We start from the raw sequence: 26,844 nt of genomic DNA on the forward strand, positions 1-26,844 counted from the left end.
GTTTATAAATATTTTTAACTAGTGGCGATTGCTTCGATCTTTTTTTAAAGTTAAAGTCTGGGGCTGTATAAAAATGGTTCAACAATTTGCTGATATATTAGGATATCACATTTGCATCATATTTCCCTAGTTTGATCTAAATTTGCACAGTTTCAAAATGAACAAATTACAATGTTATTTACATTCAATTTAATGTTTTTCAGGACAACAAAGGCAGGCTGTGATGTATTTCAAGCACTTTTCCTCCAAAAACAGTAAGTCAGCTGTTGAAATCTGCAGCTTCAAATATGTCAAGATGCACTTTCCAGTTGCATTACATTCAAATAGAAAAGAAAACATTTATAACTGATTAAACATTTTCATTCAACTTTGGGTTCAACTGGTTTGACAAAAAAGTGCTATGATGAAATCCAAAGCGCTCCATGACTTGACAGACTACAGCAACAACAAAACAGTATTCAACTAATGTTTTTAATAGGCCACCGATTTTTCCTATTGCCGCAGTTTTCCAATCCCTGACCAATAAATGCTATTAATTGAGTATTTCATTGACATATGAAACATATTAATTGCAGGAGTTACTTGTAAATTGTACAGTGCATACTTGGGGACATAAGAGGTAATGGTGAATAGGAGTCGTGCACAATGCATATTGCAGATATTGTACTTGGTGTTGAATGTGCTCAAGTAAATGCAGTAGGTTTATTTTGTACACGCAAGTATATTGAATAGTGTCCAGTGTTTAGGTATTAATGGAGTCTATTTCTTACAAGTATGCAAAGGTCCTTACGTGACATGGATTGGCCACATACAGCATGTTACGTTTTCAGCAGCGACGGGGTCAGTGACTTAAAGAACTAGAGAAAAAAGACGCAGCAAAATATGATCAGCTTGAATTCAACCGGACAAACGAGGCTACTCTGAGGTAGGCAAGAAAACACATGCTTGACCACCCTGCTGTCTTTTTTTTAGATGGCCGTACCAAGATTGAGAACAGGATAAGGAAGTCAAGGAATGTCAGTGAGAACTAATTTGAGATGATTAAAGCAACAACTCTGCTGACATAAATGGCAATTGCACAACACTTGTGATTGGAGGGAAAAAGGAATGTAAACATGTAACAAAAAAGGACATTTTGGTTTTCCGAGGGGCAGCGGTCCCATATAACCCAATAGTATACACTGTATGGTACTTGCTGTTATAGTGCCGAGGGGAACAGCCTTCATTTTCAAACATAAGCATTTGATGTGTTGGTGATACTAAGGTCTGCTCAGGTTTAGGCACAGAAACACTTGAGTGCGACGTGGAAAAGGTCGCAGTTCGCATTCTCGCATGCATGTGCTTTTCTCTACTCGGTTGGTGAAATGCAAAAAATCACATGCCCCCCCATACAAATCTGCATCAGTAGCCCCAAAACTTTGAACTAGTTGTTTCAAGGTGAAAGACTTGCATAATGTCATTTAAGAGTACGTTGCAGGCCTGCAGTCCAGCTGCAGCACTTGTCATCAGGGCTTTTCCTGGGGGGCTTTGAGGTGAAATGGCGCACAGACAAAGGGGTCAGCAGCGTGTACACCAGTTTCATTGCTCACTTTAAAAGGGCCCTCATGCTGCTGGGTCACCGTTCCCTCAAAGTGGCGGGAATATTTGGCTAGCGCTTGCGGACGGAACGGATGTGGTGCAGTCTGTCCCAACGCACCTTGTTCAGGTATCACAGCTGCCCCGTGAGGGTACGGAGGTGGTGCGGTCTCCTTTCTTTTCGCAAATGGAGCCTGGGAGAACACATCCAGCCGCTGTTGGGCTGCCAACGGGCCGCTGGGAAATGGCGCGTTGGCAAACACGTCACCCTGTTCTTGCTGCGCGAGGCGAAAAGGAGCTTTTGAGAAGATGCTGGCTGGCTCGGGATCAAGCAGGGAATGATTCTGGGCAACGGCGGCGGGTGCAGGTGGATGGAAGGTCACACCAGATGATACCACACAGGAAGCTGGCGTCGGTTGGCTTTCGTGCTCTTCGTCCTCCTCGGAGTCAAGAAGCAGCGGTCTGGAGCCGCTTAGGTCGTGGGCTGAAGTATGACCCTCGGTGGCACCCCCGAAGTTCTTCTGCTCTTCTTGACAGGTTACTTTCTCCTGGTCTTCATCACTGGAGTGATCACATTCGTCGATTGGTGCACCATCGCCCACAGTTTCGCTGTCGCGCCCTTCTTGGCCGAGCATGGAGTAGCCGTTCCTGTCCAGTTGCACATCTGTATCGGAGAAAAGAAAAGGAACAAGTTTATCTAAAATTGCTTGAATACGCTCATATTCAGGTCACATGTACGTAGGATAAGCGCTAAGTGAGGAAGCATCATGACACTGACGAGACATTCTACAACATTGTCACAACATGGAGCAGCCTTGTTTCCCTAACTTGCTCTCCACATTTCAAACGGATGTGAGCACTTGAGTCAGCGGAAACAAGGAATGTCGGTGCCTTGGCAGCAGAGGGAGGCGCGGTTAGACAAGACGAGCACAGAGGAACGCACGGTTCACTCTTACCTCAGCAGTGTCGACAGCGGCTGTTAACAGGCGGCTCTCAACGAGGAGTTAAAAGAGAAATGCTACCTGATTTGTTATTTGTTTTCATCACAACTGAAACCACAAGATTGCACGAGTGCAATTTGTGTTCACCAAGCACTTGCAATTGTGAGGAAAGTGTCAATTCAGTGTCTGTGACTAAAGTGACACATTGATTATGACAACAAGAACAAAGTTGGCTTACAACTTAAAGCTCAGGTCCATTTAATGTATCCACTCAAACAGATGCTCTTGTCATAAAAAAACAAAACCAAAAAAAACAGTGGGTTGGAGATATTGGTCCACTGTGATGTCTTAAAGCAATAACGAGACACGATAAGCGACAGGCGAAAAGGCCGAAATCTTAGCACTTATACAATAAATAAACTCCGGTCTTTGTATGTCCCTTTACAATTTACATATTTCACATTTATACATTCGCTCCAGAGCACTAATGAGTCATGACAGATATGATGCAGTTACATATTACACACTCAGAAATTAGTTTTACAGACAAAAGCAAGGAACTTAACTCTTTATTTTGTTAGTTTTCTGAACAAGAGCAAATTTGGTGGCGTGACAGTTTGAGACCTCGTGGCCTATGAAAACGGGGAAGAGCTTGAGGTGGATTTCAGTTCTGAGCATCAAACAGGAGCACATGTGAACAACTGAGCGGAGAGTTGTCTTTTCTCTTAGTTTGACAAGGACGTGAAGACTATCTTTAAAGAAATGTACATCATCATGTCAGTGTCATTATTCTATTACTTTGGCCTTTCTATCTTAACTCATTCTATACCATTGGACATATATTTTTGTTTTTGAAGAATATGTATGTTTGTGTATTCCGGGTGTTTGTTTTTTCAGTTAGGAGGCTTCCTGCGAGTCCATTACGCGAGTTTGGAGAGAAAGTGCATCAAACTTTAATTGTCGGTCTTAAGTTTTCGACTGGTTTCAAATAAAGCTTCAACCCTCAATCAACACACACTGGCAAGGGGAAAGCAAAGCAACCATCATAGAGCAGTTCAACATGAAATGAAAGTAGACCACCATGGCCGCACGTTAAATGAGCGATTATGGGGGAAAGCATGAGGAGGGCCATGGTGTCGCCAGGTTAGTGGCAGAAGATATGCTTAAGCATTGATGGGTGCAGAGCAGAGCTTTATGGAAACAGCCTATCGGGGCTTAGGTGAACAAGTCTATGCCGAGTCCTCTCTTTCACTTTATAAGATGCTACATTTTCAACCTCTCTGACCCTCCTCCCCTGTCCTAACGTTAAGGTTGCACACTTCCCCCTTGACCTCTCCCACTAGAGGTCGATGAGCTGATCCACCAGTAGGAGGGAGCGGGCCAAGTTGGGAAGGCTGGACTCTGAACTGCCACTGTTGTTGCGCGAGTGACCACCTGAAACATGTCAGAGAAAGAAAGAGAGAGACGAGACACAGAAATGTACATGGAAGAGCCGAGGGAGGCGGTGAGCCAAATATAAGTCATATGTATGAAGAAAAGAAATAAGAGGGATGAGTGGATGAGGATGTTCAGAGCAGAGGGGTGCATGAATGGGGGGGCAGGAAAAGAGAAAGAAGCAGAGAGTGAGCTGGGATAATCTTAATATGGCTGCATCAACACAGTGGAGAGTAAAAGGAGCACCAAGTTATCATGGGGTGGGGGACTTTTGAGATAACAGAAGCCAAACCCTGCGGGGTGGAGTTTCAAATGTTCTAATGTGAAAGTTTGACTGGCAAGACTGCCCACATCACGAGTCACAGGAAAGGGGGCTAAGTTTGGGGAGAGGGGCTCGGAATTGGTCCTGCTGACAGCAGATGCGAGGGCTCATCTCAGAATTCTGTTCTTCTTACCTTGGCTTGAGGTTTTGGAGATGAGCACGGGAATAGGGTCAAACTCGTCATTATTCCCTTTCTCTCCTTGCGACATGAGGAAAGAGGAGGAGTCTGTAGCAAAAGAAGAGGATGTGGCGCAAAAGCAAATGTGAGGGGAAAGCAGTTAATTCAGCCAAAGCAAAAGAGAACAAAAAAGGGAGGGGCGACTAACAAGTTAACGCAGTTTTACTAATGTCTGGGATCAGTTAGGGTTAGGTTAGAATTAGTACATTTTACACGTACAACACTGGCCAAGAAGTGCTGCAAAAGAGCAAGAGCTTACCAGTAGATGTCTGAGAAGGATGCAACTCCTCCAGACAGGTTGCGGAGCAGGAGCCAAGAGGAGCAGAGGAGTGATAGGAGGAAGTAGCAGAAACATTCTGCTTTCCGTGAGGAGAAGTATGAGATAGAAGATGGCAGCCCAGCAGAGAGTCCTTCCCAGTTAAAGAGTCTAGGTCACAGCAAGAATGCAAACTCATGATGAGAAGGGGTCAAAGTTGAAGAGTGGGGTGAAAGTTTAAGCAGCCGAGTGCAATGGATAAGGAACACGCTTGACAATCCAGCACTTGTCAATGTTTGAAATGTTTTGTGAAACATTTCTCATCCAAGCGGTGCTTTCCTTAGGCAAAAAATTGCGGTGACCTTCTCGCTACATTTCATGTAACAATTTAACATAACTTTAGTGAACTCCTTTTAATTCCTGTGTCATGTCGGAACGTGAGCTGACATGAGTAGAATGCAGGTGTCGTCTTCATTTTACAATTGTTCACTTCTACAACTAATGTTACGAATGTCAGTGAATAAACTTTGCCAACAAGGCAAGAAATACTTTACAATGGCAACCATTTGATCATGACACGGGTACATTCAAATTCCTTTTTCGGAATCATATGAGCGGAGAAGATATAGTATTACATTAGTGCTTCCAATCCAAGAAACAAAAAGTAAGATTCAGCCAAACTGTGACCATCAGAAAAAAAAGTCAATAAAATATATTCCGTGCCGTGAACTCGCCTATACTGAGACCAACAATGCTAACCTGGCATGCTGGCGGAGGGGAGCTCTGACTGGCCTGAGTGCCGCTGGGCTTGAGGGGCTTCAAAGCCAGGAATCAGTGAATCCACACACACATCTGTCTTTGCTGGATGAACGTTAACAAGTGAATGTAGGAGAGGAGAAAACACAGGGGAATAAAACCATTTCCTCAAAATCAACAAAGGCAGTACCAGTACCAGCATTTGTGCTCAAAGGCTCAGTCAGGGTTAAAAGGTCAGGGTGCAGAAGAGAGGTTTCGTGAGACTTCTGTCCATGATCAATCAAGTTGTCTAAGTGATGGAGAGAGACAATTGAAGGACAAATAGAACAAGACAAGGGGTCAGAAAAGGGCAACAGGAGGAGTTTCCAATAAGTATGAATGGAAAAGAAAGTATAGACGGTCAAGCCATGTTAGGAATTCAAGCAGCGTTCCATCTGACCAAAAACCGAACTTTTTGATATTCGACTCATTATGATACAATGCATGCCTTCTGTATTATTAAAGGCCATGCCCATGTCCAATGTGTTAATGATGTGTAGTTCCAGTGAATGAAGCAACACACTCCGAGCAAAACTATGGCCATCTGTATCATATAGTATAAATAATCGGACGAAGACAACCTTGGAAATCCATCAGCAAGCATTCAGCTAAACAAATACTGCACAGAGAGGGCCCTGCCAAACTTAACAACTCATGATAGTCCTGAGCAGACAGAGCTAAAGTTTCCAAAAGCACACAGAGCATCATTTACTTAAGTATATTTAAATGTGGCCCATGCACAAGGCAAAAATCTCACAGCACTCATTCATACTTACGAGGAACCACAATAGTAAAAATTGGTGTTTTTTTTTTTTTTTTTTTTGGGGCAGGGGTGGTCTTAGAGAAGGAATGTGTTGACTCAGAAAATGGCACAGCAGATGTGACCCTTAACTCCCTTTTCTAAAAGAAAGAGCATTGTTGAAATGCTAATGCTAACATCAGAAAGTGAAAATCCAGTTGAGAGAATCTAAAACTGCACACATTGGTCCTATCATTAGGTACACTTGCACACATCCCAATACAAGTCGTTGCAAAGACAATTAAAGTAGGCGTTACGAAATACATAATGACTACATACTGAATACATAATGGGCACATTATATTTCATCAAATAAAGGATTGTAAGGGAGATAAAACTCACTATGATCATACAATAACAACACATCACTGCAAAATACTATACAAAATAATAATAATAACCAAAGAAAAAGTGGACATAAACGACTGACTGACTGGGCTCATTGAATTGTGAACACAGTCCTCCAGCAGAAAGGAAATCCAATTAACAAAGGCGTGTTTGTTCCGCTGTACTGCGTGGCAGTAAAAGCACAGATCTGCAAATGAGATGCGATCTAGCTGTAGGCCACAGACTATTCATGGCAACTGACAAGGAGTCACTGTGCAGCAGCTAACTTATGTCAACTAAGGTAGGCTCCTTAAAACAGCTCTGGTTGCAATTTTGATGTTGGCAAACTTCCTTAAATAAAGTACAAGACATGATTCTACACCCTGGTATATTACAAGATCTTTCATTTCAAGACTAAATGGTAAATAAAAAGGTGAATGCATGAAAAAAAAAAAAACTCTTACCAGCAAATGAATTGAGCCCATGAATGAGACAGTCACCCCTGGACTTCTCCTCTGGAGCAGCTGTGTGCAAAAAAGAAAAGAAAAAAAGGTTTTTTTTGCATTTCACAACTCTCTCGCTTGTCTGTGTATTAATACACACTACAACGGTGCTACGATTAATCCATTATTAAATTAATTGAGTCAATGAATTGTTTTTATTTAAAATTGCCCAAATCCTCATTCTCCTATTTCTGTCATTCTCCACAAAAGCAGACTGATTATCTTTGTGTTGAATCAAAATGAAACTTTTCCTTTTACTTTGAAAAACATTTTTGCCTATATTCCAAAATGTTTTGGCGCAGCGCATTAACTGAATCCAAATTGTCTATTTTCTGTACTATTCATTTGAAAAAAGTTCTATTTTTGAATAAAGGGATGAAAATCAAAAGAAAGTTTTTAATCCGATTCAACAATTGACAATAGTCAAAACATTATTAAATAAATTGTGAGTTGCAGCCCAGAGTACATACAATCCTGCACTTACTTTCAGCAAGCTTTGCAAAGTCTTTGTTAAGCAGCTCCTCAGCAGTCAGCTTTGAGAAATTATCGTCACCAAAGGGGTTCCAACTGGGCTGAGTGTTGATTGTAATATGGGCAGATTGGGTGTCAGCATCAGATGGGTGATATACAGTCTGCTGGGACGAGCATGGGGAGCCAGAAGGAGTTGTGCTGGCCGATCTACACATCAGGAAGAAGAAGGTTATAGTTTACCATGTTTGTAGTCATGAATGCAAACAAAACGTGTGAACAAAGTGATTCTTCTCCAGCAGGATTCTGTTGGATGTAAAAGATTTGCTTTTACTCCACGCTGGAGGTGTCATCTGAAAGGACTTTCTATTGCGGCGTCATGAAAGGACAGTCGCTCCTCACATCACTGAGGGGAGCTCATTCTGCTCACTTGGATTTGTTGAGGCTGGCCTCAGCTGCGGCTGCCTGCAGGAGCTGGGTGGACTTGCTGATGGGGACCCCGAAGATGGCACTGTGAGTGACGTCGCTCAGGATGCGGCGATGACCACTCTTGGCCGTCAGCTTGGGTGACGATGGGGGTGTCAGGGAGCCGACTTTGTTTCCCCTTCCAGTTGTCTGTGTTGGGCAAGGACAATGAGGGATGAATATAAAAGGTATCTACATGATTTTGAAGAAACAAACAATTCCCACACGAAAAGAATCAAGGACGAGTGATTGAAGAGAAACCAGGGAGAAAAAAAAAAAAAGATTAGAGGTCTGTCAGACACATCCTGCCAATAAAAGCCAAGACCTTAAGTTTGCCCACTTTCAAGGTCAAGCAGAGTCAGTAAGTACACACTGATTGGATAGAGAGAGCAATAAAGGAAGAAGGGACGCTTGTTCAATCGAATCAGCAGCAGACGGCACTATTAGCAGGAAGTTACCACATTTGGGTCAGCAGCTGGCCGAATGACGGAACACTCGGGTATGGAGGTGAGACGGAGAGCTGGACTTTCTTGGACCTCATGCTGCTGTTGCTGGTGCAGTGCGAGAGCAGGAAAATCAGGCTTAGCTTTGTACTGCAGCAGAGTGGGTGTCGCAGTGACAGTATGCTGGACTTGGTGGTCAAAGCGCTGTGCCAGATGACTCCACGCAGGAATACGACCGCATTTGGGTCATATTTGTCCTTTCATTCATTTCTACTCATACTTTCAATACTGCATTTCTGCCTGCAGTTAGGGACATCGAAAGTCATGCTGCAGAGGCTAAGGTGCTCAACTGCACTTCCCAAGATACTGTGAGTTTGTGTTTTCAGTTTTCATGCCTTTTTAGACAACTATATTAGATTATTATTTGAAACCTGAGCAGTGGTCGATCAAACCTTTTAGTTGTATTCTTTCGCTTTTGCTGCGATGCCTACCTGCTGGGTATTCTGAAGCTGTAACAAAGCGGAAGGTTGTTGCGGTTTCATGAGGAGCTGCTGAGGTGGCGGCGTGACTTGAGGCTGAATGTTGGTGGTCTGCAATGGCTGCAGTGAAGCCTGCGTGGGAGCAGGAACCTGTTGAGAAGTCTGGAGGGCACCCGCAGCTGAAGGTGGGACACTGATACCAACACCTAGAAAAGAAGAAACATTATTTTTTTTGAAGCAACTGCAGATCATTATTAGTCCAATGTTAATGTTTACTTATCCCCAAATGAAAATAGGACTGAGTTTTAGCTGTGACATGTAAAGGGATCAAAGGAGCTCATACCTATGGCCTGGGGCGCTGCAGCTGCTACATTGGGCCTCTTGCGTGGGGTCAGACCTGCTTGTATGGGAAGAATGCCTGATATAGGCTGTGGTTGGGTCTGGCCAGCCTTAGGTCTTTGTCGAGGTGCTATTGAGGTTTCAGTGGTAGGAATGGGGTCTGTGATCCTGAAGTGATGGAAGATATATTTGCAATGCATTGTAATGTTTCAATTCATTTGAAGAGAAATCATCAATTTTGGCTTGTCTCTCACCTGGCTTTGGTTTGACTTTTTTTGACCACTGCTTCACTGGCTTTGATAGGCTCGGGAAGTTTTGCAGGAATAAGTGAATTCTGAAGGGGTGAGAAGAAAGGGAATTCTAAAATTTGACAATTAAATTCACTCAAAACCAACAAAAAAAAAAAATACAATACTGTAAAATAGATAGATAGTACTCCCAAACATTCAATAACATATGTCCAACATAAAAAATGAAGGAGCATAAAACCATCAACAGTTTTTATTTGTCTGGGAACTAGAATGTGCTGACATATAGCAAGTGGAGCTCCAAGTCAGAATTGTATTTACTCTGAACTTACATGTAAATTTGGAACAGGACACTCTCGCCGATTCATTTTAAAGGCAAAGTATGATACTTGATAGATGTCTGGCCTCATGTCGGGGTCGGGTTCCAGTATATATCCTGAAAAATCCACACGGGGGATCTTCAGCTTGCCGTAACATAAATATTCTCCTTCCCACTTGCACCGAAACTGCACACCCACATATTTTTTAAGAAAACAGACTTCCAGTTCGACCTGAATATGTATCATGGCTTAATAGAGGCTATTCCATAAATTAAGCTTGCATTCTAATATTGGCAAAGTATTGTGGCAATGGAGAAATTATTTTAACATAGCGAACCTGCAACTCCATTTGACATAGAAAACAACTAGGAAATGAAAACAAACGCTGCTTACTGATGAGACAGTGCATATCTTGGGAGTAACGTGAATTGTCTGGAATAGTGAAACTGCCATCACAGATAGCAACTTGGCTCTCCCCGAAAGGAAGCGTGAAGTAGCATAGTTTATAGAGGAGGCATCCCATAGCCTGCGCACACCATTCCAAAAACACAAGTTAGTTTACACTTCTACACATCTATCATCATGGAAGTCAAACAGCTCACCCATATATCCGCCTTTGTTGTGATGACTTTACCACCATAGAGGTTGACCATCTCTGGAGCACGGTATGATAAAGTAGTGTACCTGGTGTGTAGAGAGCCACACACATACTTAATACTTAAGCACAACACAACAAGTGTCAAGGAAAAAGCCATGGAAACCAACTTTTTGATCTCCTCCTCAATGACAGGTACCCCCTCTGTCTGTGGGTCTTGGAAATGGTTTGTAGCACTTCCAAAGTCACACAGCACATAATGCCCCTGGTCATGCAGAAGAATATTTTCCACCTAGGCAGCAAGAACACAATCAATTACCTCCGATGCTATGACACAAAAGCGGCAACCAAATTAACTTTGGAATCTTGGAACTCGCCTTGAGGTCTCTATGAATGATTGGAGTCTTGCACTGGTGCAGACGAGCAACAGCCTCACACGTATCGCAAAAGATCTGCAACACCTCTGCCTCCGTGAAGCCGGTTTGTAAGCGTTGGTTCATCAGGTTGACCACCTGTCCACCTACAAAATGAATTTGGCAGATGCTGAAACATCAGCTAGTGCCTCGGTAACACTGAGCTGAGGACCTTTTATGAAAGCACAGGACTGAAATGCTAATTTTATTTCTTTGAATATAACATTAATCATGTAAATGATCTTTTATTGTGAGGTTGGGAAATGTGCTTGGTATTTTTGTTAACAGCCACAGACAGAAATCATGGTAGGCAAATTTACCTCGACAGAAGTCCATTAAGATTAGGACCTCCCACACATCACCAGCTCCAACTGCAGCTATGCTGGAATCCAGATACCCAACTATGTTTTTCTGACCCACAAGGTCACGCTACATCAATAAACAAACAGGGAAACAGTTACCATCACAATGTTAAGACATAAAAAAATTACAATCTTTTCCATTTTTTTTTTACTTACCATAATCTGTATTTCCAGTTTGCAGATTTGTAGATCATGTTCATTGTTAACGTACATCCGCTTTAGAGCACACCGCTGACCCTGATTTGTTCGCACCAAAAAAACAATGGCAAAACCTCCTGCAAAGAGATGGAACGATGTGACATCAAATACTATTCACCACAGATCACAGCACATTTGGGCCATGTTACGTCACATTGAATTTTCTTTCATTAGAGATTTTCACCTAATAGTAAACGGAATGCTGACTGTTCCCAGTGCCCAAAACTATCAAACGTACATGAGCCCGCTCAGCCAATTTAAGAAATTAGTCGACTTATACAGGATGTCAGCAATTACACCAATGCTAATGAAAACAGATCGCTTTTTTTTTTTTTTTTTTTTTTTATCATGACAGGATAAATATCAATTCTGCTCACTAAATTGTGAAATTTTCATATGGTTTCATCCACTTTGTCTACTATTATTTTGTCTCACAGAAGGTGTAAATCAGAGATTTTAAGAGGAAAACACTCTAATAATGAATCAATTTGCATGAGAGAGCCACACCTTGCATGTGTGTGTTAGAGTTGAGACAATTTAAGACCTGCTGTCTAATCTAAGATGGCTGTAAGAAGTTAGAAGGATTACCAAGCTTCTTGAGCACCATTTCGCTGTGGTCGCCTCTCAAGATAGTGCCAAAAGACTAAGTAGAGCTACAAATAGCCACTGCCCGATGACATAACCAACTGTCAGGATTATTCCCCGCTGTTTTATTCTGCATACGCCCACAACAAAATGCTCACAAAACAAAAATGCACCCTTTGGGCATAGTCATGAAAAGCGCAATATTTGGTCCCACTTGCCATGGCCATAATAGATGAGGCTTTAGAATGTTCCACATCTTTACAACTACTTTACTGCAAGTTTACACAGTGATGATGAAACAAGATACAAGCGGCATTGTCCTGTCGGTTGAAGACAGATGATCTTGGGGCCTGGTGTTTTCTTTACAGATTCCGAGCTGAGTGAATAATTTTGCTTCACAGATCAGGGAGTAAATCATTGGAGTTATGCACACCATCACAAGAGTTATAGTTATGCACACCATCACAAGACACACACATGCCGTGTATCCAATGGAAAGACACAAACAACAACAACAAAACTACTACTACTACTACTACTACAAGCAAGTCTCCCTGTATATTTGCATGCATACTAAAATATTCTTTGAAGCTCAAGGCAGCATACAGACTTTGTGTATTAAAAAGCTTTTTAACAGCTGCCAGTGCATGCACAATTCCAATAAATCAAGGACAGTAATGTGTTCTGTTGGAAAAAGTTCTCAAAAAAGTAGAAACTCTTATTTAACTGGCCTCTATTTCCAATTAATTGCATCAAAATAAATTACAGCAAATATATAGTTTTGATGACATTACTTTGTTTATCTTTGTATTGCTGTTTGTGGTCAGATGACCAGACCACTCATAAAGTGGTCAGACAGCTGGACAGCTGCCAGAACACTGATAAATTAATCAGTCATTTTAAATCTATTATTCAGTAACAAGCCCTCTTGGCTACCACAACAAGGCCGCCTCTCATTGGGGTAATGGAAAACAACAACCCTGTTTAACTGTTTAGTGAAACACCAGGAAATTATCGTTAGAAATGAATTTAATAATCAGCACCAATAGTTAACAACATTACTCCAACTATATGGACCGCCCTGCAGCAAAACCGCAAGCATGAATGTGCAAGCTTGAAAACGTAGAGGCCGGTGTTTATGCTTCCAATTACCAATGACTCAGCACGTCAGTCACTTTATATCCTTTGTACCAAGTTACTCCCAGCCTCCAGTAATATATGAAACCAGGAAATTCAGAGCAGCATTAACTTTTCAATCTTATTTTAAGGAGTAAAATGACAATTAAATGCAAAGAAAAATGGAAAAACAGTAAAAAAAAAAAAAAAAAAAAAAAAAAACCCATAATCTATATACACTAATAAATGGTAACCCACAATAAGAGAAACACAAACCATTCTAAAAGTGATTAGAAAGTCAGTCCAACACATTTCCCTAGGAGTGTTTAATCAAGCTTTGATATCTTTGCGTTTATAAAAAAAAAAGCAAATGTAACATTTCACTATGACCATACACTGCTGTGGGACACGAGATTACAAAATTAATCCTGCTTTACACCAGTTTGACAACTAAATCAAATACCTCGGGGTGCAAAATGATTTCAATGTGATCTAAGTGGAAAACACGCCCGTTCACCTTCAGCCACGATCTCATCGATGGTCACTTGATGTCGTCCAAGGGTAAAAACCCTGCCGATGAAGCTGCCTCCGCCGCTGGAACCGGCGCCTCCTCCGCCGGCTCCAGGACCAGGCCCTGAGCTCACCAGCTCCCGGCGTGAGTCAAAAAATTTCTTCATTCCCACCAGGTGTTATCCAAAGCGACAATTCTGAATACAAGTGTATAAAAGCACAAAAGAAAGTATGTCGTTAGTTTTGATCAGTCTGTCGATGGAAGTGCTGCTTGCAAATGAGGTAATTGTCTTTGACTGAATGACAGCGGCTAGCTGAATGCTAGCTGACGAACTGGACTTCAAAGTATACAAAAAAGCAAGGCAGCATTTTCAGGCTAACACATGATCGCAACAGAATACAGGATCAGACCTTGTCTTAAGAAGTGGATCAGCGTCAAAAAGTGGAAATACTGTGAACTCCGAAGACTGCTGGGATGACTGCACTGCCGGAGGAACGGTTCTGAGCGCACCTATGCGGCTAAGCTAACCAGCTAGGTGCGATGACAGCTGCATACGGCAGCCAGGTAGCTCCGTCCGTACAACCCAAAGCGGTTTATCACACATGCCCGCGATAAGCGTCTAATCTAAAATATCACATCACACTAAAAAGATTGAATTCTCTCGTTTTTTTTAAATCGCCAGCAAATATCCTTTCTCGGGCAGTCAGTGCTGTATAAATCTGGCGATTTTTATCAAATAACTTATTAACAAAGCTAACGGAGCTACAAACAGGAGCTGGCTGGAAGAGTCGGCGTCATTTCTCTCACTCTGATTGGGCAACGACGGCGACGTTTCCCGACCCCTTTTGTCTCAGCCCCGCCCATAACCAGAATCAACGTATGACTACCCCTTTCAAAATAAAAGCAATTTGTGTTGAGATTCACCACGTATTGTTTTATTTTTAATTCAAAATTAGTCAATGTTGTAGCATGGGCGTGTTTGATTGTGCGTGTGTTTCTGTGTGTACTAAACACAATGCAATTTATCTTTACTACATTATTTGTTCAGTTGTAAGGAGTAATGTAACCCTTACTCCTCTAGAGGTCACCATTCACCGATTAAAACCAACTTAAAAAGTTGTATTGATCCATCAATCCATCTATTCACTATCATTTTTTAAACTATATTTTGTTAACATGCAGGATATGGCTCACATAAGTGTATAAGTCACCTCTCCATTTTATTCAATGAATGACATGCTCATTCTGCTATATTCAAATATTTACAATAGCAACTGTAAGACATTAAAATGGTGAGATAATTTTCTGCAGGATCATCTAATTTCTTTGTTTTGGGAAGGTTTCAAACCATTCTTTATTTACAACGTTTTTTGCTCAGCTAATTCCTTCACAGTGATGTGCACTCAATTTTAAATGTAGTGACACTTGTTTAAACAATTGTATTACAATAGTATTCCAGTGACAAATAACGATACACATTTTTTATACATACTATAACCTACAATGTCTCGTCTCTCTGTTGAAACATTAACAAAAGGTAAACACACGGTGCTCGTTTAGTGTGGTCACCTGAGAATACAATCATCCGTACAATTTTATATGTTCAGCAGAGGGTGTCGGAAGTCAGGCGGGGTTATGAAAATCACTATTATGAATGCACTGTACTGATGGTTTCTATGAACAGAATTGACACAGTTCCGGTCTCATCAAAGTTCAATCCAAAGATCAAAGTATTACTTGGATATCAAACAATATTTGTGAGTCTGTGTGGTATTCAACCCACATAAATTAAACGGCTACAGACATTTCTCAAACCCCTCCCATGGGAAAATGCATTTGTCTTTTTTCCCGTTTGCTCACACAATCATAAAATTGTCAAGTTTTGAATTAGTACTTTGCTTTTAGAAGTTGCCATTTGGTCTGCAGTATTCTTTGTTTGTAAATAATCCTTCCAATGATTCATGGTCTTCTAAATAGAACTGACAATTAACAATGGCAATTCACAACTCAAAGTCTGTTGTGTTTTCAGTTTGCCTGTTTCAATTATACAAAATGAAGACGAATAGCAAAAGCTTCCTCTCTACTTCATGGCGCCACCCATGATATTGTTTGTGGTCTTCATCACTCTTTTAACACAGTCCTTATTTGGTAAAGTATTGCATCCTCTACAAACACCTTCCCCAAGGAGATACTTTTATAGAGCCTTTTAGTGTTTCCATTTGAGATCCGCAATAAAAGCCATCATCATACTACTTTAGATGTGGGCTCATACTGTCGTAACAATCATCCCAGTAAGTGGTGTGTGTACCTTAACTTGGAGTCCACCAAAACAATTTGTGCTGAATTAGACGGACGGACGGACAGACAGTATTTATCCCATGAGGGATATTGGGTAAATTATGTTATAATGCATATACTGTACCTGCAGGCATGCTGCACATATAAAGCCTGGCGTGCCAAAGAAAAACCATACTTGATTCTTAGCAGGAATTAAACTTGATATATTTCTATATTTTTTATTTTTAAGTAATTGCTAGAGTGGTACAGTTGAACTCCACTGTATCTAGGGCCTTTTTTTTTTTAGTCAACATGACAGGTTGAGTGAGTGGCCCAGAGGTGTCATACACAGTGATGCTGTCAGCCTCTTAGTTTGCTAACTAAAAATCTTAAAATACTTTTTGGACCTTTGTGGCGCTTTCTTTCGTGCGACTGTCTGTCTGGGCTTTCTTTCTCCCTTCATTGCAAACAACAGTGCATAAAATTGAGAGCAGATTTCCCTTTTGGATCTGAAGTTTGGCCGTGACACTTGCAAGCTTCTTGTAAAGTCTCATCGCTTGCCAGTTGCCAACAAAAATTAATTTTGCCTTCATTTCACTCTTGATGTCCTTCCTCGGTAAACCACATAATCTGAAGTTCATAGTGTCAAGGTGATGAAAAAAATAAATAAAACCAATAAAAGCTAAGCCGGTCTTCATAATACTTTGTGGAAAGGTGACGACCTGGGCCAAGTAATAAAGTATTTTTGGCAGATCTACACAGTCTGCCTGTTTAGACAATGATGACAAAATACCCCGCAGACCCCGAGACATGAGATTTGCATTCTGTGTTAGACCTATTTGTGTATTTGTGTGCCTGTGTGTTCACCTGCTCCATTCAAGCAAGACATATTTGCATGTGGGAAGTGAGGATTTATCGCATCGTCACAAGTGTGATAGAACAGGTATCTGCCCCGTCTGCATCAGATGAGGCACCAGGATTAGTTGTCTCATTGTTCACCATCATTCAATGTTGACACCGAGACAAACAGATCAGCCGCCGCTGCAAATCAATGTTTTTGCAGAAAGTGAAACCAAACTGATGTCAGGGTTTCCTAATTCCTCCACACTACACTCATCAAAGCGTTGCTTTGTACACCTGGTGGAGTTATGCTAAAGCAAAATGCATCTTTCTCCAAACTGTTCCCATAAAATAAAATGTACACCATTTCTTGGTGTGATCATGTGGTTTGGAACTCACGACTGTAAGTATAAATAAATAATTTCTGAAGATTTTTTTTAAAAAATGTGATAAAATCATTTGAATTATTCCCAGAAAGAGTGTTTACCCAGATCTGCTATTTTTTCCTATCAATTTTATCCTGCACAAATACGTCATTGGCTTACCTTAAAGTAGCTTGTTTTACGCATCAGCAGTGTTTCCTCATTTTGAGTTTTCAAGATAAAATAGAAAACCAAATGATAAAGTGATCATTGAGACAAATATTCACATTCAATATTTACATTTATAAATTTAGCGTCACTGATAATGTACCTTACTTTGACGCGGGCATGAATTTGGGAGTAAATGGTGGTTTGTCTCCATATGTTTCCCGTTACTGATTGGTGGTGACCAGTTCAGGGTTAGGTCAAACTTTTTTCCAAAGTCAGCAAAAATAGGCAACCCTGAACAGGATAAGCAGTATTGAACATGGATAATCAATAATAATCAATTTAACAATTTAATCTTGAATTAAACCATCCGCAATTTACTGACTGCAGGGGAAGCTGCCTTGAATCAAGTACAGTAAGAAGATACAACTTTGCACAGAACTGTCTTAGCCAAGATTTAAACCACAGGCCATAAATCTGCAACGCGACAGTATGAACAAGTGTAACACAGTCCTGGTCACGGTACTATTCTAATCATTTTAACAGTTGATAATAGATGGATGGATTTATCCCTGATTTATCCACCCATAAGGCTTTTTCATTACTTGATGGTGGTCTAGTTTGTTTTTATGACGTCTGTTTTTGTGGATGTAGAATTTTGTAGCCTAGGCCTAAAGTTGACTCTGGCATCCATTGTTCCTAGGCAGGTTTTCAGGTTATTTCCATCAGAAAGACAAATAACGTCCATCCATTTTCCAAACTGCTTGTCTTCACGGGGGTCGCGGGTGTGCCGGAGCTTATGCCAGCTGACTTCGGGCAGTAGGCGGGGGACACCCTGAACTGGTTGCCAGCCAATTGCTGGGCACACATAGATGAACAACCATCGGCACTCTCACCTACGGGCAATTTGGAGTTGACAATCGGCCTACCATGCATGTTTTTGGGATGTGGGAGGAAACCGGAGTGCCCAGAGAAAACCCATGCAGGCGCGGGGAGAAAGTGCAAACTCCATGCAGAAAGGCCTCAACCTCTGCACTGTGAGGTTGACATCCTACCACTTGATCTATGTAGGGTCATAATTAAGCCAGAGTCTATCCCAGGGTACAGCCTGGACTGTATTTGGTCTTGACTCTTAAATTGGTCTCAAGCATGAAAATCCTATCGCTTATCATTCCATTAGAAATGGTACTTTCCCAGTGTAGAACAACAAATTGACTCATTTAAGTTGTTGACTGTGAGAATTAGTCTAGTGGTGTGTCACTGGGTGACAACAGCACTGAAACAGTTCTCTCACTGTGCCATTTGCCAATGTAATCAAGACTGTAATCGTGCCAATTATAGTGGGACAAGAAATGGCTTTTTGGTACTTTTTGGCCAGTATGTCATTGCTGATAGCAACTTTGCGGTGAGATCAGATCCATTAATGTGACGTAAGCTCCAATCATTTCTCTCAGCCCCTCTCCAGAGGCTTGTTCAAACCTTGTTTCATGGTTCTCAGGTCAAAGGTCATCAATGTGTCTCGTAAATTATATTAACGCATGTAATGCACACCTTAAATTACTATTCATATCATATCATCTTGGAGATTCGATTAATATATTAGATGAAATGTTGCAGCTGTAAAACGAGCATATGATGTACAATTTATCTAAGCCAACAAAAAAAAGTCCACTGCGGTTTAAGAGTCAAAACGGATCTTAAGAAAATCAAACAAAGATAGCACATCAAGACATCTGCATTTAGTTACAGTTTCATAAGACTTTCCTTCATCCCCCTGACTTTTAGATAATTGCAAGTACATGTTTTAGTCAATTAATAACTTATTTTAGCAAGTTGCCTGTAGTATATTGAAACAAAGAAAACACTTAACAATATATTGATTCTGAACAGATGGGCGTAGAAAGTAAAGCTTAAAAACAAGGGCTTTCTTTGCATAAAAAATGAGCTTGTAATAAGTTGATAACTTTTTTTTAATTAGTTGGTGCATAAGGCATTGACTTTAGTGCCAATGGGAGAACTGCAGTCAGATTATGTGTCACTGAGCTCTTTTAATGAGAAAGAAAGGTTCAGTCACTTTAATTAGGTGCATTTTTTGTTGTTGTGACATGATGTCAGTAATGTCAAACTCAAAAATGAGAGAATACTGTGTATTGACTAGGTTGAAAAGTATTTGCAAATCATTATCTGTTTTATTTACTTTTTAAAAATTGTTCATTGGAATCGGGCTTTATAGAATTACGAGAAATACTTTTGAGGCCTGGAAAATGGATAGCTTTTCCTGGCTGTCCCTTTTAAGTGTAAATGTCATATTTTTGTGAAACAACTTAAATCAAAGATGAAAGTTATTGTAGCTAGAAAAAAAAAACATTAAGATGTTGTCACTGTACAAGTACAGCACCTAGCTGTATGATTTGGTTAGGCCAAAATGTGTTTTTCATTCGTCCCAGCGGAAGGCCAGCATGAGGTCCTGAGAACAAGGCTGGAATGTCAGTATGTCACTTTACAAGCAAATGCAAACTAGACTAAAAAAAAAAAAACAATTTAAAAATAAATCTGTGAGGAATTCAAATAAACAATATACTTTAGGTTTACACAGGAAGCTCCATCTTGGCGATTGGGATTATATACCTTACGTCTCAAGGGATTCTTTGATGATTCTCATCGTCCCCGTCTTTCTAATTGGTTCGAACTCACAACTCTCATTCTTTGTCATTGTGTGTGTGTGTGTGAGTGTGTGTGTGTGTAGCCGCGAATTGTGCATGTGAAAGATATTAATCATTGTAGTGAAACTAAACTGGCATTTTCAAGCCAACAATTTACTCATATACAATCAAACTCCCCAGTGCCTGTTATTGCTTAGATTGCTAATAATAGCACTTACATAAATCCAATTCCAGTTGCAGTCATTATGCACTAAACACAAAAGAAAACATTTTGTGCTGTGGTCTCATAACACAAGTGTTGCCTTATAAATCCATATTCACCGGTCGTGTTAAGACTATTTGCTGTACTCCGCCAATAGCTTGCTTGTTAATCACCATAAAATTATAAATTTGTTAAATTTTTCAACTGGTCCAATTTGATACGTTTATCGCTTGTGGTAGCTCGTGATGTCCAATCAGCAGATGGATGAACTTATACTGATTCCTTTTAGAAACACGTGGGCGGGCAACAAGGTGAAAAGCAGGTCTAACTGATGAGGAATGAGAGGAATCTGATCATCTGATGTAATGTGTCTGGATTTACACACGGCGCCTGGGTGAGTCGGTACACATACTGAGTGTGTAAGTCACTAAGAGGACAAACAATGTAGTTTTGGCAAGAAAAGCCTTTTTCTCAGACCACACACTAACATCTGCACCAAAGACTTGCTATTATTTCTCTTTCAAATGTGACACTGAGTAGACAAACTTTTCTGCCGCTTTAGATAATATATGAGCTGGTGCTCAAGTATCTTGAATGCTTTTAAGTAAAATTAGTCTTCATAATGCATGGGTGATGACGGCTGTAATTGTTTAATGAAAATAAATCCTTTATGCAGAGTCTTAGTAATGAGACATTTATAATTCAAATAAAGCACCGTATTTCTGCATTACTTGAGATGTTATGGTGAGTCATTATGAGTGATCAGCTCTTTGTTGCAATGCACTAGTATAAATAATTATAACTTTTAGGTAATGGCAAGCTTGTCAGGGGCAAAAATGGTGCCTTGCTCAAGGGTATCACTGTAGCAGTCACATGTCACCCCTAATTAAATCTGCATACATTTAGTCTTTTTTTTTAAAGTGTACCATCACGAGCATTTTTTTTTTTGTGTGGTCACGCTGGATGCATGACTGGATGCAAGATGTCAGTGAGCAACACAACTGACTGACCGTATCAGACAGTGAATAGAAGGAAGATTAACTGTCTGACCTAAATAAAGCTCCCCTTTTGTATCGAACTGTCCTACCAGCATCAACGATCCAGCAAACGTCAGGTAGGATAAGGGAATGCAGGAAAGCACCAAACAAACTGCAGCCATAGAAACAAATACCATGATCTTTCTCCCCGATAAGAGAATTCCATCAACAACATTCTAAAAAAAAACCAACTCTAGTGTGAGATTGAACAAGCAAGGCATAAGAACAAACACACATGCTCGATTACAATTTATAAATGTACAGAGGTTAATGTTCAATATATTAGAAATACACCTCATCCACAAAATATATTAAAACATTATATTCACCAGAGATTAATAAAGATATTAATATATGCGGATCGCCTCGGAGGTGGTTTGCTGGTCGAAGTTGACCCTAACAAGTTTTGCTCAGGCCGACCAATCAGAGGATGGTAAAACGCTGACATAATCGAGGATGTTCATACATTACTTCATTGTGGTCTAAAGAAAAAAAAGGGACAAGATGGAGTTCCCTTTTCATCATCATCATCTTTTCAACACATGATAGAAAAGTGTCAATTGAGGTAGTACAGCACATTTTTAGTTGTCACATGTATCACAAGACCTGTTTAGCTTTGCTTTACATAAGAGCAGTGATCACAATTTCTATGCGTTATTTTTTGCATCGGTTACATTGCATCACGCAGTGTACTGTACAAGCACTGCCTGGAGCACATTGGCCCCGGCTTGCTGCGCACAGGCTCAGAATTAAGAGAATTATTGTATCAATAACATGTAATTCCATTAGCAATGTGTCCCATGTGAGTTGGCTGTAATGTGACCTGTGCACTCCTGGCTCAGATAAGTACTGTGACCTTGTCGAGGCTACGCATTAAACTGGCTCAACTCACTCTTTCTCCTTGTAAATCTATACAGGGTAGATTTCTACATTTGCAAAATATTGTCTTCTGATGTCCAGCTGTGGTAATACAGATGTAAGCTCTTTTGACATTTCGGAAAAAAAAAAAAAACTAAACTAACAAGATAAATATCTTGAGAATAACAAGACACATGTCTCAGAATTCTTTTTTTGGGTCCACTTGATGCAGTTTGTTTTGCCCCCTACACCCCTCCTTCGCCCCGAGCGATGAGCTATCTCGCTATTCCGGGCTGGTGCTGCACTGGCCTGGCAAACACAAGGCAATGGTTGTTCTATTTTCAGCAAGAGAGCTTGTCATCATTAGAAATGGGAGCAAAGTTCCGTGGCAGGCAGAAGGAAGTCGATGGGAGATGCTATCACAGACCGTGCAGTCTGTCCGCCCGCCGTCTCAATGCGGACGCTTAAACGCCATACCTATCTTCTCCGCTCAAGCTTATCCCACTCCACCCGCACATTCTAACATTTGCAAAATCTGCCCTCAGTCTCTCCATTGCAATCAGACCATAAACTGGCCCGTCAAGATTCTTGCCAACATGCAGGTAAACAGGTCATCAGAATGCAAGCGCTAGAAGTGTGTCTGGTTGTCGATCTTAGTCTGCAGGAGAGGTTGTCAAGGGACTTGCGTGCAGAGTAGGAATTTAGCACAAAGGAAGGCAGATGCCCCAATCTCCCCACCCCAATGGCCTCATGAGCCTTTTATCTCTTCAGCCACTTGAGATCGACTCAAGAGCCATGAGTGAGAACTCGTGTCTGGAGCTTTCACACACGGTTTTTATTCCAATTATGATTCATTATTCAACAAAGAATAAGTTTGTTGTACATTATGCAACGCAATTTCCTAGAATTCCCTTTCCATCTTTCCTTTCAATCAGTACGCTATGGCTGGCAAAGGGGGGCTGAGCACTTCCACAAAGAATTAGTGTTAACACCTCATTAATGTTCAGTGCCAGTGGCAAAGGAAGTGTTGTCAACGACGCCATCTGAGTCTCAACATGACACAAAGAGCCAAGAAGCTTGAATTGTGAATCACAGTGAATATCTATTCAGCATCTAAAACAGAACATAAATCAACTGTGACACAAACAAGCTGTTTAAGATGTCAGAATGTTGTTTTTTCCACATTCATGACCTCAAAAAGACAGATTTTTTTTTCTTTATGCAGCCACTATCCACACCTTGAACCACCTCAGTTAATATGTTTTCACGCTACTTTCAATACAGTTGCAGGCATATTACGGTAGAGTCTAGGTCAGCTATTAAGAATAAATTGAAGTGCATGTGATGTCTAAAAAAGATCTGTGAGTGTGTGTGTCCTTGTGTGCGCCCAAGTGGGTAGAGCCAGCTCAGTTTGTTATGTAGGTGTATGCTTGTTTCGTGTCTTTTATCACGTGGATCTCCACGTACTAATTGTGCTGGTACGTGCCCTGGTTACAAATGGTTTGTCCCTGCGCTCGATCAACAGGACTGCATGAAAAACAACTTTGACTCCTGCAATGAAATAAATGGCTTGAATAAATGACTTGTTGAGTTGCAGTGAGTGCACTCGCTGTGGATGGCGGGCACTCATACAAAGCCTTCCCTTGAAACAGACTGACTGAATTATTGCTTACACATGACAAGTAGGTGGATTTGATTGCCACGATTCGACGTCAGAAGATGAGGGCGCCTTTAAAGATATACTCGGAGGCTTTCCAGGGGTTCTATACACAAAATGGTTTTGATGTACAGTCAGTATCGTTCCCCTGATGGATTAAAGGAGGAATTTCATGCAGTTGGAAACAAAATCTTGGCTACCGTGATAAAACAAATTTTGACGTTGCTCTCAGTCATTATTTTGAAAACGTTAGAATGAAACAAAAATGGCAAATTTGTTTAAAGATGAGTACATTCAAATCTGAGGTTTTCAATCGGTGGTCTGTGGTCCCGCTCAGGACCCACACACATGTTAACCAGTGCAACATTTAAGGATCTACAATTTATGCACAGGCAGTTCGCAATTCCTCCTATGAGACACGAATCAGCCAATCAAGTCATTTTATGATCCACTGAGTGTATGTCTGAGACAAGCAAGTTATCAAGGGAGAAGTTAACGGAAGTTCAGTGTGCGCAATCTTGTGCGTCCAAACAGGAAACCCGCATAGAAAAATAAATTTAAGCTGCTTACTTGGTTGTATTAGTTCAGATTTGTTTATTTTCAAAATAGTTTGTAAATGTCAAGAAAAAAATGCAGCAGGTCAAAATGCTAACATGCTCTTTGACTGTTAAATATTTACTGTATTTAATTCCTTTTTTTGGATTTTGCATTCTTGTTCAAAATTTATTTCAAACTCAAATGTCATTGAATAAGTTTTCTGATCAGTTCTATAAAATGCATACAGCTATTTGCATACATTATACTACCAAGTGCCAATCAAATCATTTAGGAATCCAGTGAGGAGGCAAGCTCCGAGAAAACACATCGAAGAGAAAGTTCAGTGTCAACATATAATGTTGTGCTTTAACACAAGAAAAAATGACTTTAAGCTGTTTAGTCGGTAATGATACTTAAGATTGTTTGTATCCAAAATAGCTTGAAAATGTCAAGATATAAACAGAACAAACTGGTCACACACAAACCGCTGTCTTTGTTTTTGCTTTCGTTGTTTTTTCATTTTTCAGTCTATTTAAGATACCCTCTTTAAAAAGTTATTTTAAAAAATATCCAGCAATAAAAAAAAGTCCTTCTGGATCAGTGTGAATAATACTGATGAAATATACTATATACATTAAATATAATACATAATGAACATATAAATAGAATATGCCTTCGTACTAAATATACTAGAAAGTTGTATCTCTCTCGCTCTGACATTTTGCTGAAACAAGGTCCCGCATAATCCTGTCATCTTTACTTTATGATCAAATGTGCCTTTGTTATAAAAGTTGCATTATCATCTCATCATATCACACATCACAAAAGAAATGACAGGTGCATCATGCTCCCATATTGTTCTCAGAAAATATTGAGCTCTTATTTTAGACTTGGAGGAAATACAATTTAACTTAATTTTTAACAAATTTACGAAACGACCCGTAAATATTTCTAGAACAAAAAAAAAAAATGTTTCGCTTTAAACAGAAAAAACAAAGTACCTGACGAAAACCCTTCACAAACACAGGGAAAAAATGCAAGCTCCACAGAGGAAGGGCAAAACCCAGATTTGAACCCACAACCTCATGACTCTAAGGCTGATGAGCTAACTAGTCTCTGTGCTGCTCACTTCTTTACGTAACATACTAATTATTGTATTTTATATATAAGCATATAAACTATTAACGCATTGAGCTTTGCTGTCATTACCATTCCTGGTTAGGGTTAATTAGAATTAGATACTAAAAAATAATAAATCTAAATAATCTCATAATAAATTTGCTAAACACCTCCGTAGTCATAGAAAAAAAACAACTCTATTAATCCTGCTACCTTGTCATCACTCTGACTTTGAGAGCAAGTGGATGCTGGTAGAAAATATCAAGATCAGTTTGAAGCAATCATAAAATAAACAAAGACATGGCAATGAAATGAATCAATAAAAGTGAACACTATCATTAAAGCGCTTGTACCAAATGTTGTCGAGGTGTACCTAATGCTATGGCCTGTGAATGAGTACAATAATCTGCTTGCAAATACAAAATGAATGAGTGTGCAAACTCCTAATGAACTCACAATTTCCACGTGAGGCAGAGCTTCCTGTCGTGTTCTATTCTCGTTCCCATGCAACATTTGCCTTTTTATGCTCAATTAACTGCCTGCTGTTCAGTCTCCCATTCATCTGGGGTATGACAAGCCTGCTGCCATTACCCCGAGGTGCACAGTCTTTATTTAACAGTTTTTTATTTCACTCACTCTTGGACCCGCAACTGCGCTGTTTGCAGCCAGTGAGGTCACAAGTGCTAATAATGAGTCATAGCAGCAATTAACGTCACTGCAACTCAACAACATGTTGCTGATGTTGCCTTTAGTTATTGATCCAGACCTTCTTCTCCTTCTTTCTGGGTGTGTCTGGGACACTGGCGCCATATACCCAACATGCCAAATTCACATTTTTTCAAAAGCATGATCATAAGCAAAGCTCTGTCTTGCTCCTTTGTGCCAGAAGGACGACAGATAAAAGTGTCACAAGCTGAGCTGAAAACAAGCCATGTCAGATTTTATTTTCGTTTTAACGCTCATCTGATGTGAATGATACACTGAACTTTCATTATATTGGTGTTCATTATTTCTTGTTTTTAATATTTCTTTTTGGAATATATCTTGGATGAACTCCTGGAAAATGAAACACACTGTGTAGTAATATAATAGTGGGTACTGTGGCTTCTTCCCAAATTTTAAAAATATGAACATTATGTTAATTGATGACTCCAAATTTAAAATAGGTATGAATGTAATTTTACACCCTCAAAGCTGTTGGGTTAACAGTTGGAGCGACCAAAGAAATTGGGTCAATTTTACCTTATCGGTATTGACAATGCCACTCCTCATTCAGGATTTGGCCAGTCTGCATGTGCAACTCTATCATAATGAGCCACTGCATTACTGCAATTTTTCTGACTTTGCTTTTTATTTTTCACTGATCAAGGTTGAGGTGATCATTAAAAACCACATTGGATTATTAGATACTGTATATTGCATGTGGATTTCTCTCATTTGTACAGAAATTGT

At 40.3% G+C, this 26,844-nt stretch overlaps 1 protein-coding gene across 11 annotated transcripts; it reads right to left on the reverse strand.

Moving 5' to 3' along the window:
• Positions 1-172: 172 nt before the first annotated feature.
• Positions 173-26,136, reverse strand: LOC148398043 (AP2-associated protein kinase 1-like). 11 transcript variants are annotated; one of them, XM_088376512.1, is made up of 21 exons: positions 25,849-26,136; positions 13,679-13,868; positions 11,419-11,537; positions 11,221-11,329; positions 10,865-11,007; positions 10,658-10,779; positions 10,495-10,576; positions 10,286-10,418; positions 9,905-10,008; positions 9,579-9,658; positions 9,329-9,492; positions 8,998-9,191; positions 8,522-8,614; positions 8,029-8,213; positions 7,615-7,808; positions 7,092-7,151; positions 5,653-5,751; positions 5,466-5,567; positions 4,710-4,877; positions 4,406-4,498; positions 173-2,239 (listed from the first exon to the last, which is right to left on the reverse strand). In XM_088376512.1, exons 2-21 carry the CDS (start codon positions 13,836-13,838, stop codon positions 1,506-1,508), a joined length of 3,138 nt encoding a protein of 1,045 aa, XP_088232638.1. In that variant the 5' UTR covers positions 13,839-13,868; positions 25,849-26,136; the 3' UTR covers positions 173-1,505. The 11 variants fall into 11 exon arrangements, with proteins under 11 accessions (XP_088232638.1, XP_088232641.1, XP_088232642.1 ...); XM_088376515.1 differs by lacking the exon at positions 25,849-26,136 and adding an exon at positions 14,083-14,496 and having other exon boundaries at positions 8,522-8,608; XM_088376516.1 differs by lacking the exon at positions 25,849-26,136 and adding an exon at positions 14,083-14,495 and having other exon boundaries at positions 5,659-5,751; positions 8,522-8,608.
• Between the last annotated feature and the right edge of the window lie 708 nt (positions 26,137-26,844).

This window comes from Syngnathus floridae, chromosome 5, assembly GCF_059516105.1.
Source record: "Syngnathus floridae isolate MCC-2025c chromosome 5, RoL_Sflo_1.0, whole genome shotgun sequence".
NCBI lineage: Eukaryota > Metazoa > Chordata > Actinopteri > Syngnathiformes > Syngnathidae > Syngnathus > Syngnathus floridae.